This window comes from Dipteris shenzhenensis, chromosome 14, assembly GCF_047967505.1.
Source record: "Dipteris shenzhenensis isolate YYH24624 ecotype China chromosome 14, Dip_SZ_1.0, whole genome shotgun sequence".
Lineage (NCBI taxonomy): Eukaryota > Viridiplantae > Streptophyta > Polypodiopsida > Gleicheniales > Dipteridaceae > Dipteris > Dipteris shenzhenensis.
The window spans coordinates 46,745,709-46,770,259 of NC_141609.1; the positions used below are offsets into that span (position 1 = coordinate 46,745,709).

General features: G+C 46.5%; 1 protein-coding gene and 1 pseudogene across 5 annotated transcripts in view; one reads left to right on the plus strand and one right to left on the minus strand.

Moving 5' to 3' along the window:
• LOC147894726 (transducin family protein / WD-40 repeat family protein) overlaps positions 1 to 24,551 on the plus strand; it is a 71,827-nt gene that overhangs the window by 29,037 nt on the left and 18,239 nt on the right. For all 5 annotated transcript variants that reach the window (XM_087384933.1, XM_087384935.1, XM_087384931.1 and 2 more), the window contains exons 4-10: positions 4,864 to 4,986; positions 5,097 to 5,278; positions 14,302 to 14,533; positions 14,825 to 15,034; positions 15,227 to 15,346; positions 15,487 to 15,555; positions 15,694 to 15,816. In XM_087384933.1, the coding sequence (XP_087241059.1) occupies positions 4,864 to 4,986; positions 5,097 to 5,278; positions 14,302 to 14,533; positions 14,825 to 15,034; positions 15,227 to 15,346; positions 15,487 to 15,555; positions 15,694 to 15,816 (1,059 nt within the window). The remainder of the gene's footprint in view (positions 1 to 4,863; positions 4,987 to 5,096; positions 5,279 to 14,301; positions 14,534 to 14,824; positions 15,035 to 15,226; positions 15,347 to 15,486; positions 15,556 to 15,693; positions 15,817 to 24,551) is intronic.
• On the minus strand, positions 16,405 to 21,252 carry LOC147894727 (uncharacterized; annotated as a pseudogene).

Sequence of the window (24,551 nt, forward strand, 5' to 3'; positions counted from 1 at the left end):
TCTTGGATGAACTCATTTCTCCCTTCATTTCTAAAGGAAAACTCCCTATCAAGAGATCTTGAAAGAGAGATGAAGGTAATTCTATACGTGGGTTATCATACTCAATATGTGTGTAACTCTCATCTACATTATCCTTTTCAGGAGGAGGTGATGGTGTTCTCTCCCTATGTCCTTCTGGTAGTGGAGGGAAAAGGACAAGTTCATTATTAAATATCCTTTCTCCTTCCATTCTTTCCTTTTAGTAATACAAGAGAGAAAATGACTTCTTGTAATTTCAGAAAAGGGGTTTGTTTTACAGCAAAAAGTCAAGTGTTGTAGAGTTGGTGGTACTTATTTGACTCACGCTTTGTTTGTGTTGAGAAAACACTTGAAATAACCTCTTCTTCCTTCTTTTTTAAGCTTTTCTTCTTGTATTTCTGCTGTAAACTGGTATGCTCCGTTTGGGCTACTTGTTTTGAGTGGATTGGAGCTCTAGATACCGTTATAGGAGGTACTTGATGGGTGGATCACCCCCTTAAAATCTTGTTCCAATCCGACTTTTCGTTGGGGAGAACAGGGGGGGGGGTCTCTTTTTCCCACGGTTTAAGGGTTTTAAGGATCTATTCGCACGGGGGGAGTGTCACCCCGTTCCCGTCCAAAGACCAGAAAAATCAGGGAAAGCCCTTTCCTTTGGGGGGTTCCTATTTGACCCGTTCAAAATTTTACTGCAGGAATTCTGTCGCCCTTGTCACCAGGCCACGATCTTCCCACACAGCGCTGATCTGCGCAAAGATCTGCAGCACTCTGTTTGCTCCTTCACACGAGGCTTCCACGCACGTTGTCCTTCATCCGGCTCTTCTCGCACATGTCTTTCCACGCCACTCCCCTGCTGCGCCTTCCGTGTAGCCTTCCCTCTGTGGCTCTCTTCCGCGCGGCCTTCTCGTGCCCTCACACCCTCCGCCCCGCGCACTCTCTTGCTGTCCCGGTGGTGGATCGTCGATGCTTTGATACCAAATGTGAAGAACAAGACTTTTCGAGAATGCAAATGTGTGCAATGTATGCAGAATTTGAATGCCAATTGGCCCTCCAATGGGGAAGAGCGCCCTCGTGAGAGTACTTGTTTCTAATTCGACCTACATGCAAGGTGTGTGTGAGATGGCAGATGAATGCAAGGTGAATGAAGAATGCTACGTGAGATTCACAATGAAAGGGTGATACCCTTTCATTAATGTTCTTTGAGATCACTCAAGTTCCATCTTCCCATTTACACCTACCCTTAGCCTATGACCCATGCATCTACCATTCAGTGCACCTTAATGCACCCTTCCCTTCCTATTGCCCCTAGGACCTAGACACGTGTGTGCACATTCTTATTAATAGAATAAGTATCACATGTCCAAATTCGATGCCGTCTGAAGCAGTGGCTCTAGCTCGACTAGTCCTATCTACTTAGATGATCCACCGCCATGACAAATCGGTCGGTGTCCATCATAAATACATATTCATGATACACCATTGGCGTATAATATATAATAATGTTTTAATGTCTACTAATCACGGATTAGTGATTTCTCTTGTCATGAGATATGGGACAAAGTGACATCAAAGAGAGAAACTCATACAAGCCACAAAGGGCTGAGGCAAAGGGTGCGCTAAGGCCCCTTGCTGAGTACTGTGCTGAAAAAAAAAAGAGAGAGAAGATGTCTGAGACAGTGATGAAGTGACTCCGATTGAGTATTGGAAGGAGGGCTGGTTGAGAGGGAAGAGAAAGAGTACTATGGACCAATTTAGGTCTTCGGAGACTGCGAAGTAGGCGGTGAACTTGGTGTACCGACTGTAGTAGCAATCGATGTGGATGTCAAAGTCGATGACCCCAAAGTGGATGTTGATGATGCAGCCGAAGGGGATGATGTAGAGTGCTTCATTATTGCTTTGCTGTCCACTCCTAGTCCGCTTTGATTGAAGCGTGTGTTCACATCCTCTAAATTTGGCTGTTTTGGATTCTTGTCCTCTTTCTTGCTTCTCCCCTTGTTCTTGTCATTCTCCCTTTCTCCTTTCCCCATGTTTCTGGCGCTGATTTTTTTGTGTTCTTTTGGGAGATTTGTGAAGCAATGTATCTAGGGGGAGCTGCAAACCTCATAGATGTCTGCCAAAACATCCTTGGACAAGACAATGGGATGCGGAGCAAAGGGGGGAGGCTGCAAGACACCCTGGGGGGGAGGGGGCTGAAGCGGAGAGGGGGGTTGAGATGGAGAGGGTGAGGTGGACGGTGGGGCTGAGAGCAGAGAGGGGGACTGAGGCGGAGAGGGGGGACCGAGGCGGCAAGGGGGGGAGCTGCAAAGAGGGGGTGGGGCTGAGGCGGCGAGGGAGGGAGCTGCAACAAGGGGGGGGGCTGAAGCACATAGAGAGAGAGAGAGAGAGAGAGAGAGAGAGAGATTTACGTCTTCATCAAGCCTCGCGGGCCTATGAGACAAAGTACAATCAAAGAGTAACTCATACCACTGTGGGTTGAAAGAAGAAAGAAAGAAGAAAGAAAGTTTATTAAAGTCTTCGGAAGACCGATGGGTCTATGAGACTGTGAAATACCTAGTACAAACGAGTTGTGGTGGTGGAGCTACTAAACGAGCATCCACACCAATGCAAAATGCAAAAAATGCAGAATGGTAGTACTAAGTCCTAAGTACAACATAGTCATGAGGCAAAGGGCTCGCTAGGGCCTAGGGCCCTTGTTGAGTGTTATACTAACAAGCTCAAAACACAAAACTCAAAACTAGTACTAGTACTAAAAAATACATTACCAGGTGCCATTGTCATGAAAGTGGACCAGTCGAGAGAGTGGCCCAAAACCAATCCCCTTTTGAAAAAGACAATGGTATCCAGGTTCTATCCGTGAGCTTCTACACTACAATGCAAGTCTTGTTCGTCTCGTCGGTTCCGAGGAGTGATATTTTGTCAATCTCGAGTTGCTGCTCTAAGCAGGTTTGGCTAGCCGTGCCATGCGACAATGGGGTTATAAATCCCTCCTGGACCTTTGTAGCGCCTTGTTCTGCGAATTTCAGAAGACGGGGCAGGGCATGGTAGCTAGCTCGAGCACGAAATAGGAAGCACAAAACGGCAATGGCATAGGCTTGTCTAGTGAACTGTCGTCAAATTCAATCGACGTCTCACCGTGGTAGTTCTCTTTCCAGTGAATCGCTATCAAATTCCATCAACGTCTCACCATAATTGTTCTCTCTCTATCGAATTGCTGTTAGATTCATCATAGTTGCTAATACATAAAAATGTCCGCGCCCATGGAGAGGATGGAAACTGTGGTGTAGATCACTATAATGATCCTCTGGAAGCTAGCGGGGTGGTTAAGCCCAAGGGGGAGCAGGAGGCTGCGGTGCCATTAAACTTGTGATAGAGTGCTGGCGATGCTTGGTATCTGTGATCTGGCGTGGTCTCTTAGCTATGGCCCTGCGTGGGACAAGAGCCACTGCTACCCCTGTCGACCGTGCCTTTGGTCTAGTGAACATGGACGGAAGGTCCCCAAGCCCAATCTGTGCATCAATCTGTGGCGAGTTGTTGGGCTGCCACATGGGCAGCACATGGGATGCCATGTGGGCAGCAGAGAGGATGCACAAGTACCTGGCAGAGGAGATCCACCATGGAGGGCAGATCTGACAGAGAAGGCTCTAGATGCTTGGAGAGGACATACTGCACAGGGAAACCAGCAAGCTATGGATGGCCAAAGGGCTTGGGAACTAGGCTGGATATGGGCAGGCCTGCTTGGGCCAGTGGCAGCCACGTGGCTAGGCAGGGCTAGCAAAAGGCCTGCAAGAGTGGCCTCGGGGGGGGGGGCGTATGGTCTGCAGCAAGGAGTCGGCCTGTTTGAGTTGGCTACAGTGTTTGGAGCAGTCGGTTATTTTGGCCCTGTAAAAGGGGGCATTTGGGCCCCCATTTATGATCACTTGGAGCAGCCCTCAGGACCAGCAAACAAGAGCAGCAAAGGGGCAGCCTTCGGCCTACATTTCAGGAGAAGAATGTGACGTTGAAGGAGCCGTAGATTGAGCTAGAGTGGCAGCCCACCTAGGCTGGTATCCAGACAATAAGGTGGAAGAGATCCTTTGGACAGAGACTCTACCTATGTTCAGTGGAGCACGCGGGCTCAGAGGTGTAGAGGTGATAGTAGGAGGACATTTTGGTATTGTGTTATGTCTGGTTTTGGACGGATGGAAATATATACGCCTTGCTTCTATATTTGTCTTTGAGCATAGTCTATTTGCTGCTTGCACTCACATGAATGGTTGTGAAGTACAACCATGTTGATGAAGCTTGATTCCATAGTGAAACACTTCCGCGTGCAATTCCTGGGCCCATCTATCAGTCTTCCGTTGAGGGATACCCTCTGTAAGGATTTCATCTTCTAACAAGTTTGTCGTGTCTCTTAGAAGTCAGTGTGTATGGATATTGCTAGAGTATCATGGTCGATCTGCAAAAAGCTTGGCTATTTCCGTGCCAACTTGAAAAAGTATGAATAATTTCACATGCGGCTGTCAAATCTGGTACACGATTGTTGCCTTAGCTTATACAACTTTTGAAGCTTTCATTTGCAAGTTTCTGAAATGGAAGCAAATGTATATAGTGGATAGTGATACACCCAAAGTATTGGCAAATGCCATGGGAAAAAGGCTGGTTATAGTTGAATTGTAGACATGATTTTTTGAACCACTGGATTCTGGCAAAATATAAATTCAAGATTCAAAACAACTCACTAATGGGCACACTAAATATTGTGTGCATGTTGATTTCAAGTGGAACTTTTGTGCAAATTAGTTTCTTGCTACCCATATGGTTGTTCCACCTCCTTCCACTCTTATGATTGTTTGCCTCTTATTCCAGGCAACAAAGCGCTTGGCCATTACAAATGTACGCACTTTGAAGATGGCTGAAGATGTACTCTGTGTGCGCTTTAGTCCTGATGCCAAGTATATTGCTGTTGCTCTTCTTGATTCAACTATCAAGGTAAAGGTTAATGAGTCTTTTGAAATTTAGATTAGTCTTTACGCTCAACGTAAATTGTCTTACAAGCATCTGTTTTGGATGCATTGACATGAACCCCTTTCCTGTGGCAGGTCTTTTTTGCAGACTCTTTGAAATTCTTTCTCTCACTTTATGGTCACAAGCTGCCAGTCCTCTGTATGGACATCTCCTCCGATGCTGCTTTGTTGGTTAGTGGATCTGCAGACAAGAACATGAAAATTTGGGGATTGGACTTTGGAGATTGCCATCGGTCATTATTTGCTCATGCAGATAGGTCAGCTCTATAGCCTATCGCTTTTATGCCAATGTTTTGATAACATTTAAAGCGGTTGAAAGATAAAATTGCACATGTTAAAGGATTGCATAGGATGACGATTTTGGGAAAAGGAAAGAGAAAATGAGGGGTCTCCATCTGCATCAAAAAACCTGCCACTGCCAGGATGATGGATATTATTCTACTCTAGAGCATAGTTGGGTCCGTATGCGTATGGTTGGCTGAACCATACACGTATGAAATAATTATTCCGTACACGTATGGTTGGTCAATCATACTTGCTTTTTTTTTGGGGGGGGGGGGGGGGGGAACAGGGTTCCCAGACCTTTATGGAAACATTTTAAAATCAGTTTCTTGACTTCAAAATTAATAAAAGTTTGAAGTGGAAAGTTTTGTAGCTCTCTGTCAATTAAATGTGAACAATGTATATTTCCTGTTCACGCATGATTCAGCCCCAGGGGCTGATCCATACTCAATCATACTCCCGTACTACCCGTATGCAGTATGTGTGTGGTAATGTATGGAAAAAACTATGCTCTAGGGCTGCACAGTTTGGTTTCCTCTAATTTTATTAGATGACCTCTAAGTGTGTGACTTCTGTCTCCTTCCTATGGCTATTCTGAAGAAATTGATCGGCTGCCTTTCCACTAAAATTGTGCCCTTGTTGGTTCTGGAAGCGATGTTTAAAGATCTGGCTTTTTTTTCAATATCACCATGAGCTAGATTCTTTTCATTTACAATGTTCGCATGGAAGCACGGCAACAGCATCTGCAGGCCGAACCTGGGACAGGACCCCGACGAAAGAACTTTCCAAAATTCATGTCTCCTTCGCCTCTTGGCACACTCCTGGTTTCTGTGGTCCTTCGATCAGATTTGGTGGTACCAAAAGAAGAGGTCTAGCTACAGCATGCAGTCAGTCCTGAGTTCTATCTCCTCATTTTGTTGTTTTGGGGCAGAGAATATGATGTAAAAGTTAAAACTTTTAAACTTTTAAAATACAAACCCTCATTTCTGGGAAAAAAAGAGATTCTTTTCATTGACAAGTGAGCAGGTGACCTTCTCTCATCTTATCATGTTCTCATTAAACAAGGCTATCTAAAATATGTTGAAATGTATATTGGGAAAGTGCTTCTTTAGTTCTTGTGTATTTTTGCAACCATATTGTTTGACATGTATCACCTTGATTTGTTGTTAGAGCTCCTCCCTCGCGTGCACTCAAACCTTGGGCAGCTCTAGTTTTAGCTTAATTGCTGATTCTAATCAGGCCTGCAGCACTCTGTTGTATAGAGCTACAGCTACTATTGGCAAGCAGCAACATCTAACTTCTGTTTGCTTTTGTGAGTCACTCTCATTTGATTACACATTTTCTGAGAGAGATCTTCCACATCCGCCCTCAATGTCCACACTCATCACCATGGGTAGATGAACAACTGAGGGTCATCGTCCCTCAAAGTATCCTTTCGTGATGCCTTTTTCTGTCTTCATATGGGGCCTTATGAAATTGGGCATCTGTGGTTTAATACCCCTAATCCAAGAACATTGGTAGGGCATGCCCCTTGCTCAATTTTGTAGCTTGCATTTGTAGGTGCAATTTCCTACAGGAAATTGGGGCATTTTGTGGAAAATTTGAGGCTTTTCTTGAATTGCCCTGTTTTTGGATCAATTTTATTCAACAAATTGGGGCTTAATTGGGCTGCAATTTTGTAGTACAAAAGGCATTTGACAGCTTTTCTGGCATTTTAACACTCAGTGTGAGTAAAATTTCAAACATTGCTATTTTTAGCAGTCCGATTTGGCGGATTTTGGGGATTTTTGAGGCTAGGGGCAATTTATTGAGACATTGTAAGGAGGAACATTGACATTGGCTAGAAATTGCAGCACATAATCACATTTGCAAAATTGCAGGCAAATGTGGGGCTTTTTTTCAATTTGCTCTCTTTTTGGCATTTTCGCCCTCCCCACATTTGGGGCTTTTGCTAGATTTGCTCCCAATTTTAGTGACATTTGCTTGATTAAGCCAAATTTGGGATTTTCTTGCATTTTCCCTTTGATTGGGTAATTTGTTCTTTAAAATTTGGGGCTTTGTATCCTGAGCCCTCTATTTGTGGACAGATTTAGCTCATATCTTCATTGGACAGATTTGTAGACATTTGCCTTCTAATTTGGGCTGGTCACTTTCGCAAGACAGCCTTTTGCAGGCCAGTGTTTTGTTGGACAGATTCTTGCGGCAGATTTTGGGGACAGCTTGTATATTTTGCTCAGTGTTTGAGCAGCCACTTTTGGCATTCACATTTGCAGAGATTGCTGTCATTTTTTACCTGACATTTGGAGCTAGCAGTCAGATACTTGGAGCAGCCATCTCTTTGTAGTTATAGCCTCAAGTCTTTTACATTTGCAGGGCACCTGCTTGCCCATGAAGACAAGCTTGATGGTACCGAGTATCCCATGTGGTCGTAATTGGTGCGCCACTTGTTGGTATCCCAAAATTTTTGGGGTATTGTCAATGGATCAGAGACTAGACCTGTCTCTCCACCATAGGCACCTGCTCCCACCACGGCCACTTCTGCCACTTTTGGTTCATTTACCACTACTCACAGTGTCTGCTGTAGACCCTCCAACACCCCAATATATTCATTGGGATTAGAGAGATGCACATGCACATGCTGTGATTGCTACGAATAGCAAGACAGGTCATACCTCATATTCGGTCGTGCAAGACAGCCAGGGATGCATGGGATACTTTGGCTAGTCTCTATCAGATTCGTAATGAGGCCCGGGTTGCCTATTTATTCAGGTAGCTGGATAAAGTTAAGATGAACGAAGGGGACAACATGGATACCTATCCCACCAAGATTAAGGATTTTAGAGGGCAGCTCATAAATGTTGATGAGATTGTCCCAGATTCACAGGTAGTGTCAATGACACTTGATGGGCTCTTTGGCTCATACGTGATTTGCTATGACATTGGGGCTAGTGGCCATGTGTAATCCTGACCACTATAGCTTCAATCAACTTGTTGCCCTTCTATTGCAAGGGAGCAGAGTTGTCAAAACAGGGTTGCTTCTATTCATGCAGATCAGGCCTTTGCCACCGATCACCGGGACAAAGGCAAAGGGAGGGAAAATGACAGCAAGCCCAAATCTTCATCTGGTACCTCATCATCATCTTCTCCTGACTGATGGAAAGAAGAAGAAGCCCTATAATTATTGTAGGAAGCCCGGCCATGACATCTTTGAATGTTGCCACTGCATTGCTTCGGAGAAGAAAAAACAGCAGCAAGGTCTTGCAGTTGCAAATGCTCCTGCTACCCATGATCATCCTCATGAGGCAGCAAACTTGGCCTAGGATGAGTGGGCATTTGTTGTGACTTGTCACTACAATCTGGAGGTGCATGCTTCAGCTTTATCTATTCCATATTCGAAGTCAGCCTAGTATTTTGATGGCGGTGCTTGAGTGATTCCAAACGGGGGCATTGTCACTTGTGCAAACAATGCAGCTTATCCCGTGAAAAGGATTGGTGAGGTGCTGGTCACATCAATGTCAAGTGATACATTGACCCTTGTGGATGCTTTGTATGTTCCAAGTATCAAGAAGAATCTGATTTCTATTTTAGCCATCTTGACAAATGGCTTCAGACTTATTTTCAACGTACATTGTTGTGTTGTGTATAACTGGTACGAAAAATATATTGTACTCAGTGTGACACTTTACTATGGGCTGTATCACCTTGATACCTTTGAGGCTGCTATAGAAGCTAATGCCATTGCTGAATCTTGATTTCCGATACTCAATTATGGCATGAGAGATTGGGGCATCTTAACTTTGATAGTTTGGTCAAGATGCATCCAAAGGACATGGTGGTAGATCTCCCATCCATGCATGCAATTACAAAACATGTCTGTGAGGGCTGCTTATTGTTTCCCATTTCCAAAAGACGGGACCCTTGGTGCATCCGGGAAGTTGCATCTCATACATAGTGATGTATGTGGGCCGATGCAGACAACGTCACTTGGAGGATACTTCTACTTTGTTACTTTTGTGGATGACTTCATGCGCTTTACTTGGATTATTCCAAGAAATTGAAGTCAGATGTCTTCTCTAGCTTCAAACATTTTCTTGCCTTAGCAGAGAATGAGAGTGGGGAAACACTCTTGACCCTTCGCCTTGACAAGGAGGGTGAGTACTTTGATTTTTTAGCAGCCTAGGGTATCATACATCAGTGCACAGTGCCATACACTCGGCAACAAAATGGACTTTCAAAGCGAAAAAATAGTACAGAAATAGAAATGGGTATGATAAGGCCATCAAATGCATTTTCATTGGCTACAGCTCATAGAGCAAAGTATATAGGTTGTTTCAGCTTAGCACATGCAAGGTAATTGTCAGTAGAGATGTAGTTTTTTGCTGAGCATGCCCTTTTGCCTTGGCTAGGCTGTAAAAACAGCCATCAGTAGAAGCCTCTGATGTATTTGATGCCATACTGCCCTTCATAGATTCATATGACACTGTATAGTATCTGGCTCGAAATGCTTCTAGCAGGCCTATATTGGCCAACACTTGTCCTTTCTCATTATCCATTTACAACTACTCTTGTTTCCTCAGCTTTTTGTTTGCCCCCTTTCATTCCATCTCCATTCCATTGCTCCCCGCACGCAACAACTTGCCTAGTCAGGTAAATGTGGTCAGAAAATGTTGGAGGAACATACAAGGAAGAATAAATCTTCCTCTTCCCGTAGCAGGGGTTGAAGCATTTGTTGTCCAAAATAAGAGTCAGGGGAGGCATAAAGGTGGTATGCAGTTTAAGGCTGCTTTAGGATAGCCACCTAGGAAGGCAAACGGCGATTCATGCAAAGGATAAAAATGAATGCAAGAGTGGAAAAAGAGAAGAAGGAAGCTAGAATGTCAGTTCCAGTTTCTAATGCTTCAAATGGGGACAAGGATAATCTTTCAGCAAACTATGTGGCTGAAGAGTGGTCCTTTCTAGTATGCAGCTGTGATCCCAATCTTGAGGTCAGTTCAATTAGTGTGAGTTATAATTCAGATGCAATCTGGTAGTTTGACAGTGGTACATCCTTGCACATTACTTCTAGAAGTCATGTTTGTTGATTTGCAGCCTAGCCCTGTTGGCAAAACAATATCATTTGCTAACAATTCCTCATATATTGTGAAGGGAGTTGGGATGATTATTTTGTCCTCAATAGATGGAATTGATTTATTCTTCTAGACGCCCGATATGTTCCAGAAATGAAGAAGAATTTGCTTTGAGTTTCCTCTTTTGGTAGAGCAGGGGGATTTCGTCATGATCAGTGCATTGTAAGAAATGAGAAAAAGGCTGCCAAATAGTCACTACAAGCACTTACATCATGGTTATATCAGTTGGATATACATGACAGCAGTATGCAAAATGCTTATGTGGCAACAAGAAAATCTGCAATGAAAGATGCAGAATTATGGCATGCCAGATTTGGCCATGTGAATTATGTCAGTTTGCAGCTTTTATAGAAACATAATATGCCTACACTGGAGACCCCTTCAAAACATAGTATGGTGTTGGATAATATGTGAATTATGGCAGTTTGCAGCTTTTACAGAAATATAATGGGTGTTGGATATGCCTACACTGGAGACCCGTTCAAAACATGTCTGTGAAGGATATGTTTTGGGAAAGATGCACAGGAAATCCTTTCCAAGGGATGGATCAGTTAGGGCTGTTGAAGAAAATTGCAGCTTATACACATTGATGTGTGTGGGCCTCTTGAGGACACCATCCTTGGGAAGTAATTTGTACTTCGTGACCTTTATTGAGATTTACACGGGGTCTATCATTTGGCGGAGAAATCTGACATATTTGTGTTTCAGCATATTGTTGCCGTTGTTGAAAACTGGGCGGGGTGCATGATGCAAACTGAGGACAGATAGGGGGGAAAGGGGGGAGTACATGTCAAATGTTTTTATGGCGTATTTGCAGAAAAAAGGCATGCCATACACGCCTCAACAAAATGATGTTGCTAAGAGGAAAAATAGGTCTCTGATGGAGATAGCCAGATGTATGATCAAGGGTAGAAAGGTGCCTCGTAAAATTTGGATGGAAGCCATTATGTGTGCTGCACACGTTTTGAATATATGCCCGACCAAAGCTTTGAAAACCATCACACCATTTGAGGTTGGCATGACAGAAACCGAATGTGGATATCTACAATTCTCACACTTCAGGGTTTCTTTCAGGAGGGATGTGGTTTTTGCAAAAAACTTAAATCCGTCTTTGACTGAGTCTGAAGGACATGTTCATGAGAAGTATCTAAAGGTTTTTCCCACTGCCAGTTGATAGTAGATTTGGAAAACCAACAGAAGATCAACATTTGTAGCCTGCACAACAGACTTCGGGTTAGCATTTGTAGCCTGCACAATAGACCTTGGATGCTCTAGATCAGGGTCTGGATCAGCCTGAACAGCCTATAGCACATGATGTTATGGAAGAACTTGTCAAAGAAGAGAGAACAGCTGTACAAGAAGCCGGATCAGTCACTGGTTGGATAATGCAAAATTTTGATACAGCTTGGATGAGCAATATGCTTGATCTGGATGAATGTGATAGTTATGAGGATGCACAAGAGAATGTACATTGGATGCAAGCCATGCAGTTAGAATATGACTATATTCAGAAAAATCACACTTGGGAGTTAGTGTATTTGCTTGTTGGTAGTAGGTAATATGTACAAAATGCGTGTATAAGCTAAAAAGTAAGTCAGAGGGTACCATTCATCGTATAGGGCATGGTTGGTTGCGAAAGAGCAATGGCCATGCAACTTTGATTGTCGCACCTCAGCACAGTTGCCTCATCCTCTTGCACTCCCATGTGCCATAAGATCCTCCTCAACCACACTGCTTCACATGCAGCAAAACATGCTTCCTTGTACTCAGCCTCGGTAGAAGACAATGCCACTATTGGTTGTTTCTTATTGATCCAAGAGAAGATACCTGAACCTAAAATAAAAAAATATCCAAAAACTGATAGATTAGAAGGAGACCTTGTGTTACTGCTATGGTTGCACATTTCAGTTGGCTTGTGCATCAATTTGACCTAAAAGCTGTCTTTCTTAATGGGAATCTGCTAGAAGATGTCAATCAGACCATTGGCTTTTTGATGTCTGGTCATGAGAATAAAGTATGCAAGTTGAGGAAGGCCTTGTGTGGCTTAAAACAGGCCCCTTGGGCTTGGTATGCAAAGATGGATGTGACTTGACCAGTTAGAGTCTACGTAATCGAATTGAGAGCACCCTCTACATCAAGCACGGTAAGGGGGATTTGCTGATTGTCATCCTTTATGTGGATGATATGCTGCTCATGACCACAACTAAAGAAACAAATTGCAGATTTTAAAGCTGAATAATAGTCTACATTTGAGATGTCAGACTTGGGGTTGCTACACTATCATTTGGGGATTTAGGTTATGTAGAATGATATGGGCATAGCGTTGACACAGTCCAAATATTTAAAAAAATTCTTAGAAAAGTTAAGATTTCAGGACTGTAAGCCCACCAGTGCTTGAATTGTCTATGCATGATGGCAGTTGGATGAGGATTCATATGTGCAATACCAAACCTGATGTTCAGTTTGTGGCGTCTCAATTGATATATGCATAGCCCAAGAGACACAACATTGGAAAGTGGTTAAGTGTGTATTCAATTATTTGCAGGCACACAGCCATATGGATTGTTCTTTCTTGGGGAGTTGACTTGCTGCTTGCAGTTACATGCTTTCACTGATTCAGATTGGGCTGAGACTTTCATACCCGGCAGTCCACCAATGGCCATTGCTTCTTTCTTGGAAACTAGTGCATTTCTTGGTTGCGTAAGAAATAGTGTACAGTAGCTACCTTGTCATGTGAAGCTGAGTGTAGGGAAACTTTCAGTACGACGGGGAAGTGGTATTGCAGTTAGATATATGTAGATACAGATATAGATATAGATACACATAATAACACATGCGCACACACACACACACATGTATAAAATTACATTTAAGGAAAAGAAATTTAAGCTACGGAATGTCCCTTTGGGAAGTGGAAGATACTTATTAGTTGCCATAAAAAATGAATGAACTGTTTAGAAATCACCTGTTGACACTGTGGTCAAAGCAAATTGACATAGAATTTACTCCAGTCTGCAAAGACACCTTCCACAACCCGACAGGGTAGACATGACAACAAACAATCCCGTGAAAAGACAGCAGCAATTGTGCACCATGTCACTTATATGCCAATAACACGCTGCCCTAAATCTGCAGCAAACAAGGACCATTCAAGAATTAGCGCCAAACTCCGTCCAAGAATAGCAGCAATGTATGACAGGGAATCGCCTAATTTCTGTTATACACACGCTTAAAAAAATGGCACCATTTGTGACTGTGTCCGTGAAGTGTACGTTCTTCCTTTAGAGAGGTTGGCAAGAGGTGAATGGGCAGGTGTTCATAGATAACTTCTGTGTCCCAGCCTTTCAAACTTTAAATGTTTCATGTACAAAGATCCAAATTGTTTTGGTGGAGCATTTTATGCTCGACTGTTGTTATACACACGCTTAAAAAAATGGCACCATTTGTGACTATGTGTCCGTGAAGCGTACGTTCTTCCTTTAGAGAGGTTGGCAAGAGGTGAATGGGCAGGTGTTCATAGATAACTTCTGTGTCCCAGCCTTTCAAACTTTAAATGTTTCATGTACAAAGATCCAAATTGTTTTGGTGGAGCATTTTATGCTCGACTGTTGTGAACTTAATCGTACAAGAGCCAGTCTGCATTGATACTGCAATATCTACCCTTTTGCACTGATCTGTCTTGCCCGATGAGGTCTGCCTTGTGTAGATGGCCCAAGATGAGTATTGTAATCAGGATATTGAAGCAGCCTATCATGAATGTTTGATCTTTCCAAATGAGTACAAGAGGAGTGAAAATCGATCTTTTGTTAGTAACTTGGCAAATGCAGGTCAATTTTTTATTTGGAAACCTGACAACGTGTCATGATGGGCAGTGTAATGGCAGTTCAGTTTGTGCGTAACACTCATTATGCGTTCAGCGTTGGAAAAGATCGAATGGTTAAATATTGGGATGCTGACAAATTTGAGCTTTTGCTCACTTTGGAAGGCCATCATGCAGAGATATGGTGCCTGGCTGTCAGCAGTCTTGGGGATTTTATCGTTACTGGTTCGCATGATCGCTCAATTCGAAGGTGGGAGCGTACAGAAGAGCCATTTTTTGTAGAGGTAGGTGCACCCAGAATTTTCTGATCATGACTCTTCTTTTTGTGAGTTTGGGGTGTATTGGAGGCATGATTCAGAGTCACCATATACCTGTTCCAATATTTGAGATTTAAAGTTAGAACTGACTTCCTTCTGTATTATGATATTCTTGGAATATGTTTGCTGTAGGACACAAATAATGTGACTTGGGATTCAGTTCACTTTTGGTGAAGCTATAATCAAGCGAGTGTTCGAGTTAAGTGTGACTATGTTCAACATGCATGACCCAGTTGTTTCGGGTTAATAACACTGCAGGAAGAGAGAGAAAAGCGGCTTGAAGCTCTTTTTGATTCAGGCCTTGACAATGCTGCTGATGCGCCTCTACTCCCAAGTGGAGAGGTTCCTGAGGAGGGTGCCGTGGGCCTTGCAGGAAAGCGAACACAAGAATCTGTGACTGCTGCAGACTCCATCATTGAGGCCCTGGACTTGGCTGAGATGGAGTCTGAGCGTATACAACAACATGAGGTGCATGCTTGTTTGATTTTGAAGTTAAATGAAGGATAAGGATGGGGTCTGATTATCTGTTGAGTCTAGCGCTGTAAACCTATCAAAGACTGATGCTTGTTTCAGCTGGTATCGTGAAGCTTCTATCTCAGGACATCATATCTGATTTAGCTAAGTCATATCTTCTGATGAGCGGGATATTTGAAACTGCAGGCTAATATTGGGAAAACTACCTTCCAGCCTAATGCACTGATGCTGGGACTGTCTCCATCTGCGTATGTTCTGCGGGCCCTGTCTAATGTCCGTTCAAGTGACCTGGAGCAGGCACTGCTGGTAAATTTCTAGTCTATATTGCCTTCATGGGACACTCTTAGATTCATGAAAAAGGAGCTCATCGGTTAATTTAATTGATAATCATGCCTTGAGTTCCCTACATGAAATTTGCTCAGTTAACTCGCTTCATTTGAGTGTAGGCACTGCCATTCACAGATGGATTGAAACTAATGGGGTACCTTAAAGAGTGGATGCTCGAAGGCAGCCAGGTTAGTGTTACTCAATATGTTGAAGTTCATTGCCGCTGTGTATTGGATGGCATTTTTGGTTGGGATTGGTTCCTTGATATTGGTTGCCATTACATGCTATCTTCAAGGTGCCATTATATGAGTTGCTGGTTATTGCAGGTGGAGCTAGTTTGTAAGGTTGCTGTATTGTTGCTACGTCTTCACTATACACAATTGATTGCAACTGTATCTTCTCGTCCAATTTTGACATCTCTTAATGAAGTCCTTCGAGCTGGAGTGAAGGTATGGTCAAAACTTTTGTAAGAGAACATGAAGTTGCTCTAGTTTTGAAAGTACACACGTACAACACCTAAAATTGGTTTACTTGGGGCTTTGTAAGAACTTGGTAACAGTCATTAATAGAACAGTCTGTAACAACTACAATGGTGAAAGTGTGGAAACTACTTCTTATCAAAGTGAGCTGTGGAAACTTTAGGCTTCCACTCCCCAATCTTAATTCTCAAGCTAAAGTTTACTGGGAAAGCTATAAAAGTTCATATAGATTTCACCATGACCCTACGCAAGATAGTTGTGTTCATGGATGCCTTGAAACTAATTCATCCAAGCTCCTACTGAAACTGACCTTCGGGATCTCCAAAGGGCGGTGAACAATTATTAACCACCAACCATGATTACAGCCACTTAGAGAATTATTACAGCCAACCAAATAAATAATAGAAAGTTAGATTGCCCCTGTCCTGCAAAGACACCAGATTGGCCCTAAACTTAGTGCCCCTTTTGATATTTCTTTATCATTTATTCAGAAGGCATAAAAATTCAGTAAAAGCACACTTGTGCATCCGACCAAAAGCAGCCAGCTGAATAATGTGTTCATAGGAACTTCCATCCTGCAATGCAAACAGTTTCAATCTCAGAAAGGCATCCCAGTCCAGTGCAATATCCCATGGCAGCCTTTCTTCCGATTCTGGCTGATAGTTCTAACTTGGCAGCTCTGATACCCTTCAAGGGAGTCTTGGCAGGAGAGAAATCAGCCAAGTCTGTCCTGGCAGCTGTGATACCCTTCAAGGGAGTCCTGGTATAACAAAGACCAGCAAGACGGCTGTTCCTGGCACACAGAAAGGCTAGCTGCAACAAGGCAATAGGATCTGATTCTGAAGCAGTAGGAGAGCTTCTGGGAAGCAATTGATTGATCTAAAGGCTTTGGGAACCATGAAACAGCAATAAGCAGAAAGGCGAATCTGTCTGGAGCAGTTCTCAAGCAGTCTGGTAGTTGAAATCAGCAGAAGCAGCCCTGTAAGAGGTGAAAAACAGCAAAAACGTTTTTCTGCTGGCACCCCTCAGGCTCTTGGCAATCCAATCCTGATAGGTGATTTGAATCTGGTAACAATTTGGCACTTTGGAAGGCAGGAACATTGATTTCGTCCAATTCTGGGAGCCCGGAGCTGCTCAAACAGGTGCAAATTCTGAAAATGCTTAGTCTTGGGACCCTGGAAGCAACAAAATCAGATCTAGCAGCCATGGAAAGCCTCTGAGAGGTGCGTCTTAGCAAATCCTCCCGCCTGGGAGCAAATTGAGTTGCCTGGAAGCTCCAAACTGCTTGGAAAAGTGCGATTTTGATAGGTGCTTGGTTTGGAAGGCTCGTGGAAGAAGTGCGAATCAGATTTGGGCCTCTGGGAAGGCATGAACATCATGCATGCAGCAAAAACGAACTGATCTGGAGGCTCCTAGAAAGAAAGAAAGAAAGAAAGAAATTTTATTAAAGTCTTTGGGAGACCGTGAAGGTCTATGAGACTAAAGATAACTAGTACAATGAGCATAACGGTGGCGGTCTCAAAACGGTCCGGCCAACCGTTTCTTCAAAAAAGTTATGAAGGACGGTGTGTCTAGTCCTGGTGCAAAAAATGTGTATCTATCTCCAGATGATACAAAAAAATGGCACAAAAAAAAAAGAAAGGGGAGCAGAAGGGGGGAGATACAAATATATATATATATATGCCTGTGGTGATCGTCAGAGGCCAATCATAGAGGGCCCGTCAAATGGGAGGTCGAAAAAACCCTGCGATGGATGATTGGCCTCTGACGTCACGCTGCCTAGTCGAGCTCGGTCGTCGGGGGCGGTGGACCCGGATGTGTGAGTCTGTCCGCTGGCGTAGCTGTCGTGGCTCTGGCTCTCGCTCACGTCCGCGTCGTCGGCTAGACTGAGGAGAAGTATCCTATGACTGGAAGAAATCAGTGATGGATCGCTGAGTGTCCTCATGCTGTGTGGGCTGCGCATGCTGTCGTGCTCGGAGGGATGCATCTCGGTGGCGGGTCATCTCATGTAAGAAAGCAGCTAGGCACCGCTGGTCCGGGAACTGTAGCATGCGTGTGAGGGGGCCGAATCCGTCGCGGAATAGGCAGTGGTACCGGCCTCGGATGGCATAGTAGATAGGACATCTGAAAGCAAAGTGCTCCTCCAACTCGATCTCCTGCGGGTCGCAAAGTGGGCAGATGCGGTCCTCTCGTGGGATACCCTCTGCGCGTCCTCTCTCGATCCGTAATCGGTGTGACGAAACCCTAAACTGGCCGAGTGAAATCCGGAGCGCATGCGGTAGATGAATCTGTGTATAGCCCGGGGGCGTGATGAAACCCTCCTGTGAGATCTAGAGGCAGTGTCGGCGATAGCAATCGAGCTTCACAGGAAGCTCGGGATGAAGAAACCAAGTCCTCCAGGTGTGAAGCTGGAGCAGGTCCTCTCAGATGATCTGGTTGACCTCCTGGTCAGTGGGGGAGAAAGGGGATGGTGGAGCGTCGAGGCTATACTGAAAAGGAGGCAACCGGTCCATGTCGAGGCCCAGTCGGGTGAACCAACTGGAAAGGCGTCTATACCTACATCGCTGGTCCCAATCAGCGGATAAGGCCATAGAGGAGGATAGGGCTAGCCAGGGTAGGCGGAAGCAACCGTCGGAAGAGGAGCTGAAGTCCCTGACCCTGTGTAGATAAGTGATAGCCTGGAAGGTTGCATCAAGCTGTACTGGTGAGGCGTCGAATTCTGCTAAGATGATCTGATGAGGTACCGATGGTTTGCTGCGGATCATCCGAGCAAACATCAGTATCTGTAGGCGCTCGACGCGTGCCCACTCTGTGTCTGAAAGGTCGACCCCCCACCATGGGCTGCCGTACATACCTGCTGGGCGGACCAAGGAATAAAAAAGAAGAGACTTGGTCTGCGGGTCCTGAAAGTGAGTGGTAGCACTGTCGCTCCAGTCTGGCAAGAGCGGCATAGCCTCGGCTGATCCTGGCCTGCATGGCCGGGCGCATCGTGAAGATTGGGCCTGAGAATACAACGCCCAGGTATGTATAAGAGTCGACTATCTCAACAGGGTCGCCGGCGAAGAGGAACTGCTCTCGGTGCATAGCGGGTCGGGAGGTGTTGAAGATCATGACCTTGGTTTTCCCAAGGTTGACCTTCAAGTCGTGGGTATCACAGAAGATCTGAAGTCCATCCAGGTGTCGCTGAAGACCAGAAGCAGAGGAGGATAGTAGTACTACATCGTCTGCGTATAAGAGAATCTGGATGACAGCCTCCGCAAGAGAGCAGCCTGCACCTCCGAGTGTCCTGATGGTGGTCTCGAGCTCGTCGATGTAGAGGCCAAATAGAGTTGGTGACAAGGGACATCCTTGTTTGACCCCTATAGTGCTCGTGATCTCTGTGGTCCAGCTGGTACCAATCTTGACCCGGCCCGTCACCCTCTCATAGAGAGTTACTACCGCCCATATAACCTCCGAGTCGTAACCTAACTCCTGCAAGCGTCTGACAAGGCGGGCCCGAGGAACAGTGTCGAATGCCTTGCGGAAATCCACAAAGCAATAGTATACCCTCTGTCTCCTGTGTCTAGCCTCCTCAATGATCCCTCGAAGCGTAAAAATGTGATCGTAAGTCGAGTGATCCGTCCTGAAACCGGCCTGTCCAGATGCCCTGAGGCCTCGTATCTCTGCGCGAGTGCTGACCTCACCATCTAACACTGATGCATAGATCTTGGACATAACATGTCCAATCATGATGGTCCTGTAATTCCCTGGATCCATGGGATCTCCTGCTTTGTGGATGGGTGTGATAGTGTTCACGGTCCAGGCTCTGGGGAATCCGTGGCAGACAGCTTCATTGAACAACGTTGCCAGGATGGGGGCTAGAGTTTTGATAGCATAGGTGACAAACTCTGTGCATAGGCCCTCATGATCCTTGGCTCGGCTGTTGTGAAGCTTGTGCGCTGCGTGGGTGACTCCCTCGGTTGTGAAAAGGGTGCAAGATGTGGGGCGGGGGGTGGCGGAGAGGTCAGGAGGGGGCTGATGAGGGATATCATAGAGTGTGCGTGCGTAGGAGTGCAAGAGGGAAGTGTCTGTGAGGGGGGTAGGGGATCGGCGTTCTAGAAATTTCCTCCAGAAATCCTTGGAGTTGCTACTGAACAGGATGTTTAGTAGCGTATCCTCATTCTAGCACAGGAAGGCTAGCTTCTTGCGACGGACTAGGCGGCGATATTCCCGGGTGAGGTGTGGGTCAGCCCTAGCATTTCGCTGGGTCGTGAGTCGGAGTGTGCGGCGTAAGGTTTTACATTCGTCATCATACCAGCTATTGCAAGGGGTGGAGCCAACGGGTGGGGGGCGGGTAGACCGAGTAGTGTAAGGAAAGATGTAGCGGGCTGCATTGTGGAGAGAGTGGGTGATGAGGGCGGCTCGGTGATCTAGAGAGGGTATGGTGTCTATGTGTCTGAGGAGAGAGGCTAGGTGGGCTGAGTAGTCAGGTGAGAGGTTATGATCAAAGTGTATATCATGATAAGTGGTGTAGTGCGGAGTGTGGCTGGAAGGGACTCGAGGCGTGAGGAGATGAAAGAAAAGGTAAGTGTGGTCGGATCCTGGGGGTAAGGGTGCTGTACGGAAGTCAGTGATCTGTGAGGCTAAAGCAGGAGATCCCAAAATGTAGTTGACGACACTGGCTCCTCCGCCATGTGGGAAACATGTGAAACCAGAGGAGGCGGGCCACGGATCTAGTCCATTGTAGATGACCAGATCATGTATACGTCCAAGATCCAAAAGAGCCTGCCCATATGCAGTAACGGGGGCTCGACTGTCGGCCGAAGAGCGGGGGAAGCCCGAGTCCTCTATGTCCATCTCAGGTAATAGGACCGGATCTGAGTGGAAATCGAGGAGGGATGTCTGATGTGTGCCTGTCCGTGCGTTGAAATCCCCAACTAGGAGGACCTCTCCGCGTCTGGAAAACTCCACAATGTTTGGGTGGAGATCTAAATAGGGGGATACCCCCGTATCCTCGCGTAGCACCCGTGCGAAGTGTGACGTCTCAGGGGGGAAGTAGCAGACTGCAATAAAAAGGTCGCGTGTGGAAGGGCGTCGTAAGCGGAGCCATAGGTAACGGGCGTGAACATCTTGTCTGACCACGGATATCAGACTAATGAGTGCTGAACGAAAGAGTACTGCAACTCCGCCTAAGCCTCGGACCCCCCCAGTATCTCTGGTCTCCTCACGGAATATTGACTCCCAGGTATAGCCACTGACCGGGGGGAGAGGGCGCTCGGGGCTCTGGTGTGTCTCTGTATAGAAAACTATGTCACGTCCAGTGTATGACTGTGAGAAATTCCCAGGGTCAGACCATAGGGTTCCATTACAGTTCCATATGGTGCATGCCAAGGGTACTGTGTGCTGAGTCTGAATCTCATAGACCATGTCTCCCTATTTGAGGGGGAGCGTGCTACCGTGTCTTGAGTACCTGGTGGGGCTCGGCGGTGGGGGCCAACTAGCAGGCGGCCATCTCGGACGACAGCCCACTTCCCCTCTTGACGGGCTGCATCTCGCTGCTGAAGTAGGATGCGCCGCTCCTCTACCTGCATAGGTGTGAGATCCCCATCCATGAAAATGGTAGGGTGGTCCCGTAGTGTAGCGCGCTGCCTGAGTGCTGCAAGTCGAGCCTGAGTGTCCCTGAATCAGATGATAAGTGGTTGTGGACGTGTGGGATCCCGTCCCGTGCGCCATGCATGCTCGATCCCATGCTCGGCGAGGCCGAGGGTAGAGGTCACGAAAGCAGTCGCGTCCACGAGGGGGGTAAGTGAATCTGCTCGGGGGATACCTCGAACTCGGATGTTGAGAGCCTTACTGGCCCTCTGTTCCTGCTCGGCGATGGTGGCTGAAACTGCTGCTTTGGGTGCCCGTCTCGCAACATCTACCCATCTGGTAGTCTCCTCAATAGCGGTCTGGATGGTGGCGATCCGCTCCACCTCTGGTGTGGTGCGTGGGACCGCTGTGACTGTAGCGGTGAGGGAGACCACCTCCTGACGGAGGTGAGTGATCTCCTGGCTCATGCTCTGGATAAGTTGGTCTTGTGCTACGGTACGATCCCGTAGCCGATGTAGCTTCATAAAGATGTAATCAAGCGTCTCAGGTGGGATCCGGGTGGATGCGAACTGGGACATGGCGTATGGCTGGGGGGGCGTGGGGGATATGCTGGCTGTATAGGGTAGGGGAGTCGAGAAAGGCTGCTGAGTGAGAGGTAGAGGGGACATAAGAGTGGTGGAGAAAAAAGGGAGCTGTGTGGGGAGTGAGGAATTGTGACCCTCTCCTATGGGGGGCAGGCTGAGGGCGGTGGTAACGGGGGTAGAGGGTACACTGGTAGGGGAGGCAGTGATCGGAGTCGAGCTTATAGCTGCGGTAGAAAGAACTGCATTGGTGCCCATGGCACCTGATGTTTTCAGGACTGGCTGGCTATCAATTGCTAGTCCACTCCTGGAAATACGCTTTGCGAGGTCTCCCACAATTGGCTTCGGAGACTGTTTGGGTTTGTGGGCCATGGTGGGGGCCTGTTTAGGTGCACGATAGGTTCTTGCAGAGGCAGGGCGCGTTTTTCATTGCTGTAGGGTGCGCAGGCCTGCGCAGGGCCAGTGGCAAGCCAAAGCGTACAGCTGGATGTGGCCTACAGATCAGATTAGAGTGGAAGAGGTCGAGCAGATGGTGGCACAGGTGGCGAGATAGGTCGGTGACGGGCTGATGGTGGGTAGGGCGATGGAAGGCTGATAGCGAGCAGGGTGAATGGCAGGTTGATGGAGCAGGGCGAGGGTGGACTGGTGGAGCAGGTCGATGGCGGGACTGATGGCGAGCAGGCTGACGGCGAGCAGATGGCGCAGGTGGCGTCGAGGTCGATGGCGGGCTAGAGAGGTCAGGGGCGAGGTGGCATCGAGGGCGATGGCGGGCGAGAGAGGTATGGTGCAGGTGGCGTCGAGGTATGGCGCAGGTGGCAAGAGAGGTATGGCGCAGGTGGCGTCGAGGGCGATGGCGGGCTGACGGCGAGGGGCTGTCGAGGGCGATGGCGAGGGGGCTGTCGAGGGCGATGGCGAGGGGGCTGTCGAGGGCGAGGGGGGGCTGTCGAGGGATGTCGAGGGCGATGGTGAGGGGGCTGTGGAGAGCGAGGGGGCTGTCGAGGGCGATGGCGAGGGGGTGTCGAGGGCGAGGGGGGGCTGTCGAGGGCAATAGCGAGGGGGGTGTGGAGAGCGAGGGGGCTGTCAAGGGCGATGGCGAGGGGGCTGTCGAGGGCGATGGCGAGGGGGCTGTGGAGAGCGAGGGGGCTGTCGAGGGCGATGGCGAGGGTGCTGTCGAGGGCGAGGGGGGGCTGTCGAGGGAGGGCGAGGGGGGGCTGTCGAGGCCGAGAGGCGATGGCGAGGGGGACTAGAGGGAGAGGGAGAGAGAGAGAGAGAGAGAGAGATTCTGTCAGCCCTAGTAGCCCACCAACAGCCCACAGACTGTCCTAGTAGTCAAAAGCCAGCAAGGCGATGTGATAGAATAGCCCTGGGGCACTTTCTTAGCCTGTGACTTGCCTCTCTCTGTCTTTCTGTGGTCCAGAAAACTGCCTCAAGCAATTGCACCCTTTTTTTCTTACTCCTCAAGCCAGCTTGCTAAACGTGGTCCCTTGGGCTATTTTAGTAGTGGGTTTTTAATCCATCTCTAACCTTAAGTCCCTTGCCTTGGCCCATGGAATTAATTGCAATGAAGTGTCCTTTGAACTGTTTTAATCAATTGGAGGCTAGGGTAGTCACCGTAAATTCCTAAAGCTTAGAAATTCATGTCCTCGTGACACATACACAAGTTCATGCCTGGCTGTATTTACGAGAGTTGCCTTTTTCACTTGACTGATACCTGTTTGAGATAGTTATCTTGTTTTAATTTTTCGGTGCTCAAAAAATGCCATCACTTTGGCTAACCATGTTCTGTCTCCTCTAATACTGGTTAGATTCTGTCAACCTTTGGTTAGCTAGACAAATATGATGCTTAGCTCTAGTGTATTGTTAGCATTTGGAATTCATACCAGGCAAGATGAAGCAGACATGATTGCAACAAAGAGATGCGGAAGGGTCATCCACTGAAATCCACTGAAGAGAACAAAAGTTGAAATTGACAGTGTGCAAACAGCCTCCAAGGTGTACGAGTCATCATGCTATTGGAGATTAGAGCGGACAATGATTACAAGTGAGGGAAGACCCTCTATCCTAAAGTGGTACAGTCTTTAATTGACTTTCAAAACCTAGTGTGCCAATTACTTACCCTTATTAATAGCTAGTAGCATGAATGGGCTTATTGAGTAACGTCTTACAATGCTTAATCAAATAGCTTGACTAGAACGGATTGCTCGTACAAGCCTTATGCCACCTCATTGTATGGCTAGATAATCTATACTCCTCTAGGGCACGTCTCAGAGTGAAAAAATGTCATTCACTGCTAAGGTAATATTTATGCACCCCTAGGTCTTAGACTGCAGCGCAACATCCAACAACGCCTCTTTTATCTACAACCAATAAGACTCCACATTGAGCAGACTTGATACCCGACGTGGTGTAGTGTTTAGTTACTCGCAATCGACCCATACCTGACTATAATTAAGCTGACTGAGGTACAAGGTGATTACATAATACTCCCAAAGATAGGTTGATAAGTGAAAATGGCTCTTATAGGCATGCCTTGCGACATTATATGGTTGAAAC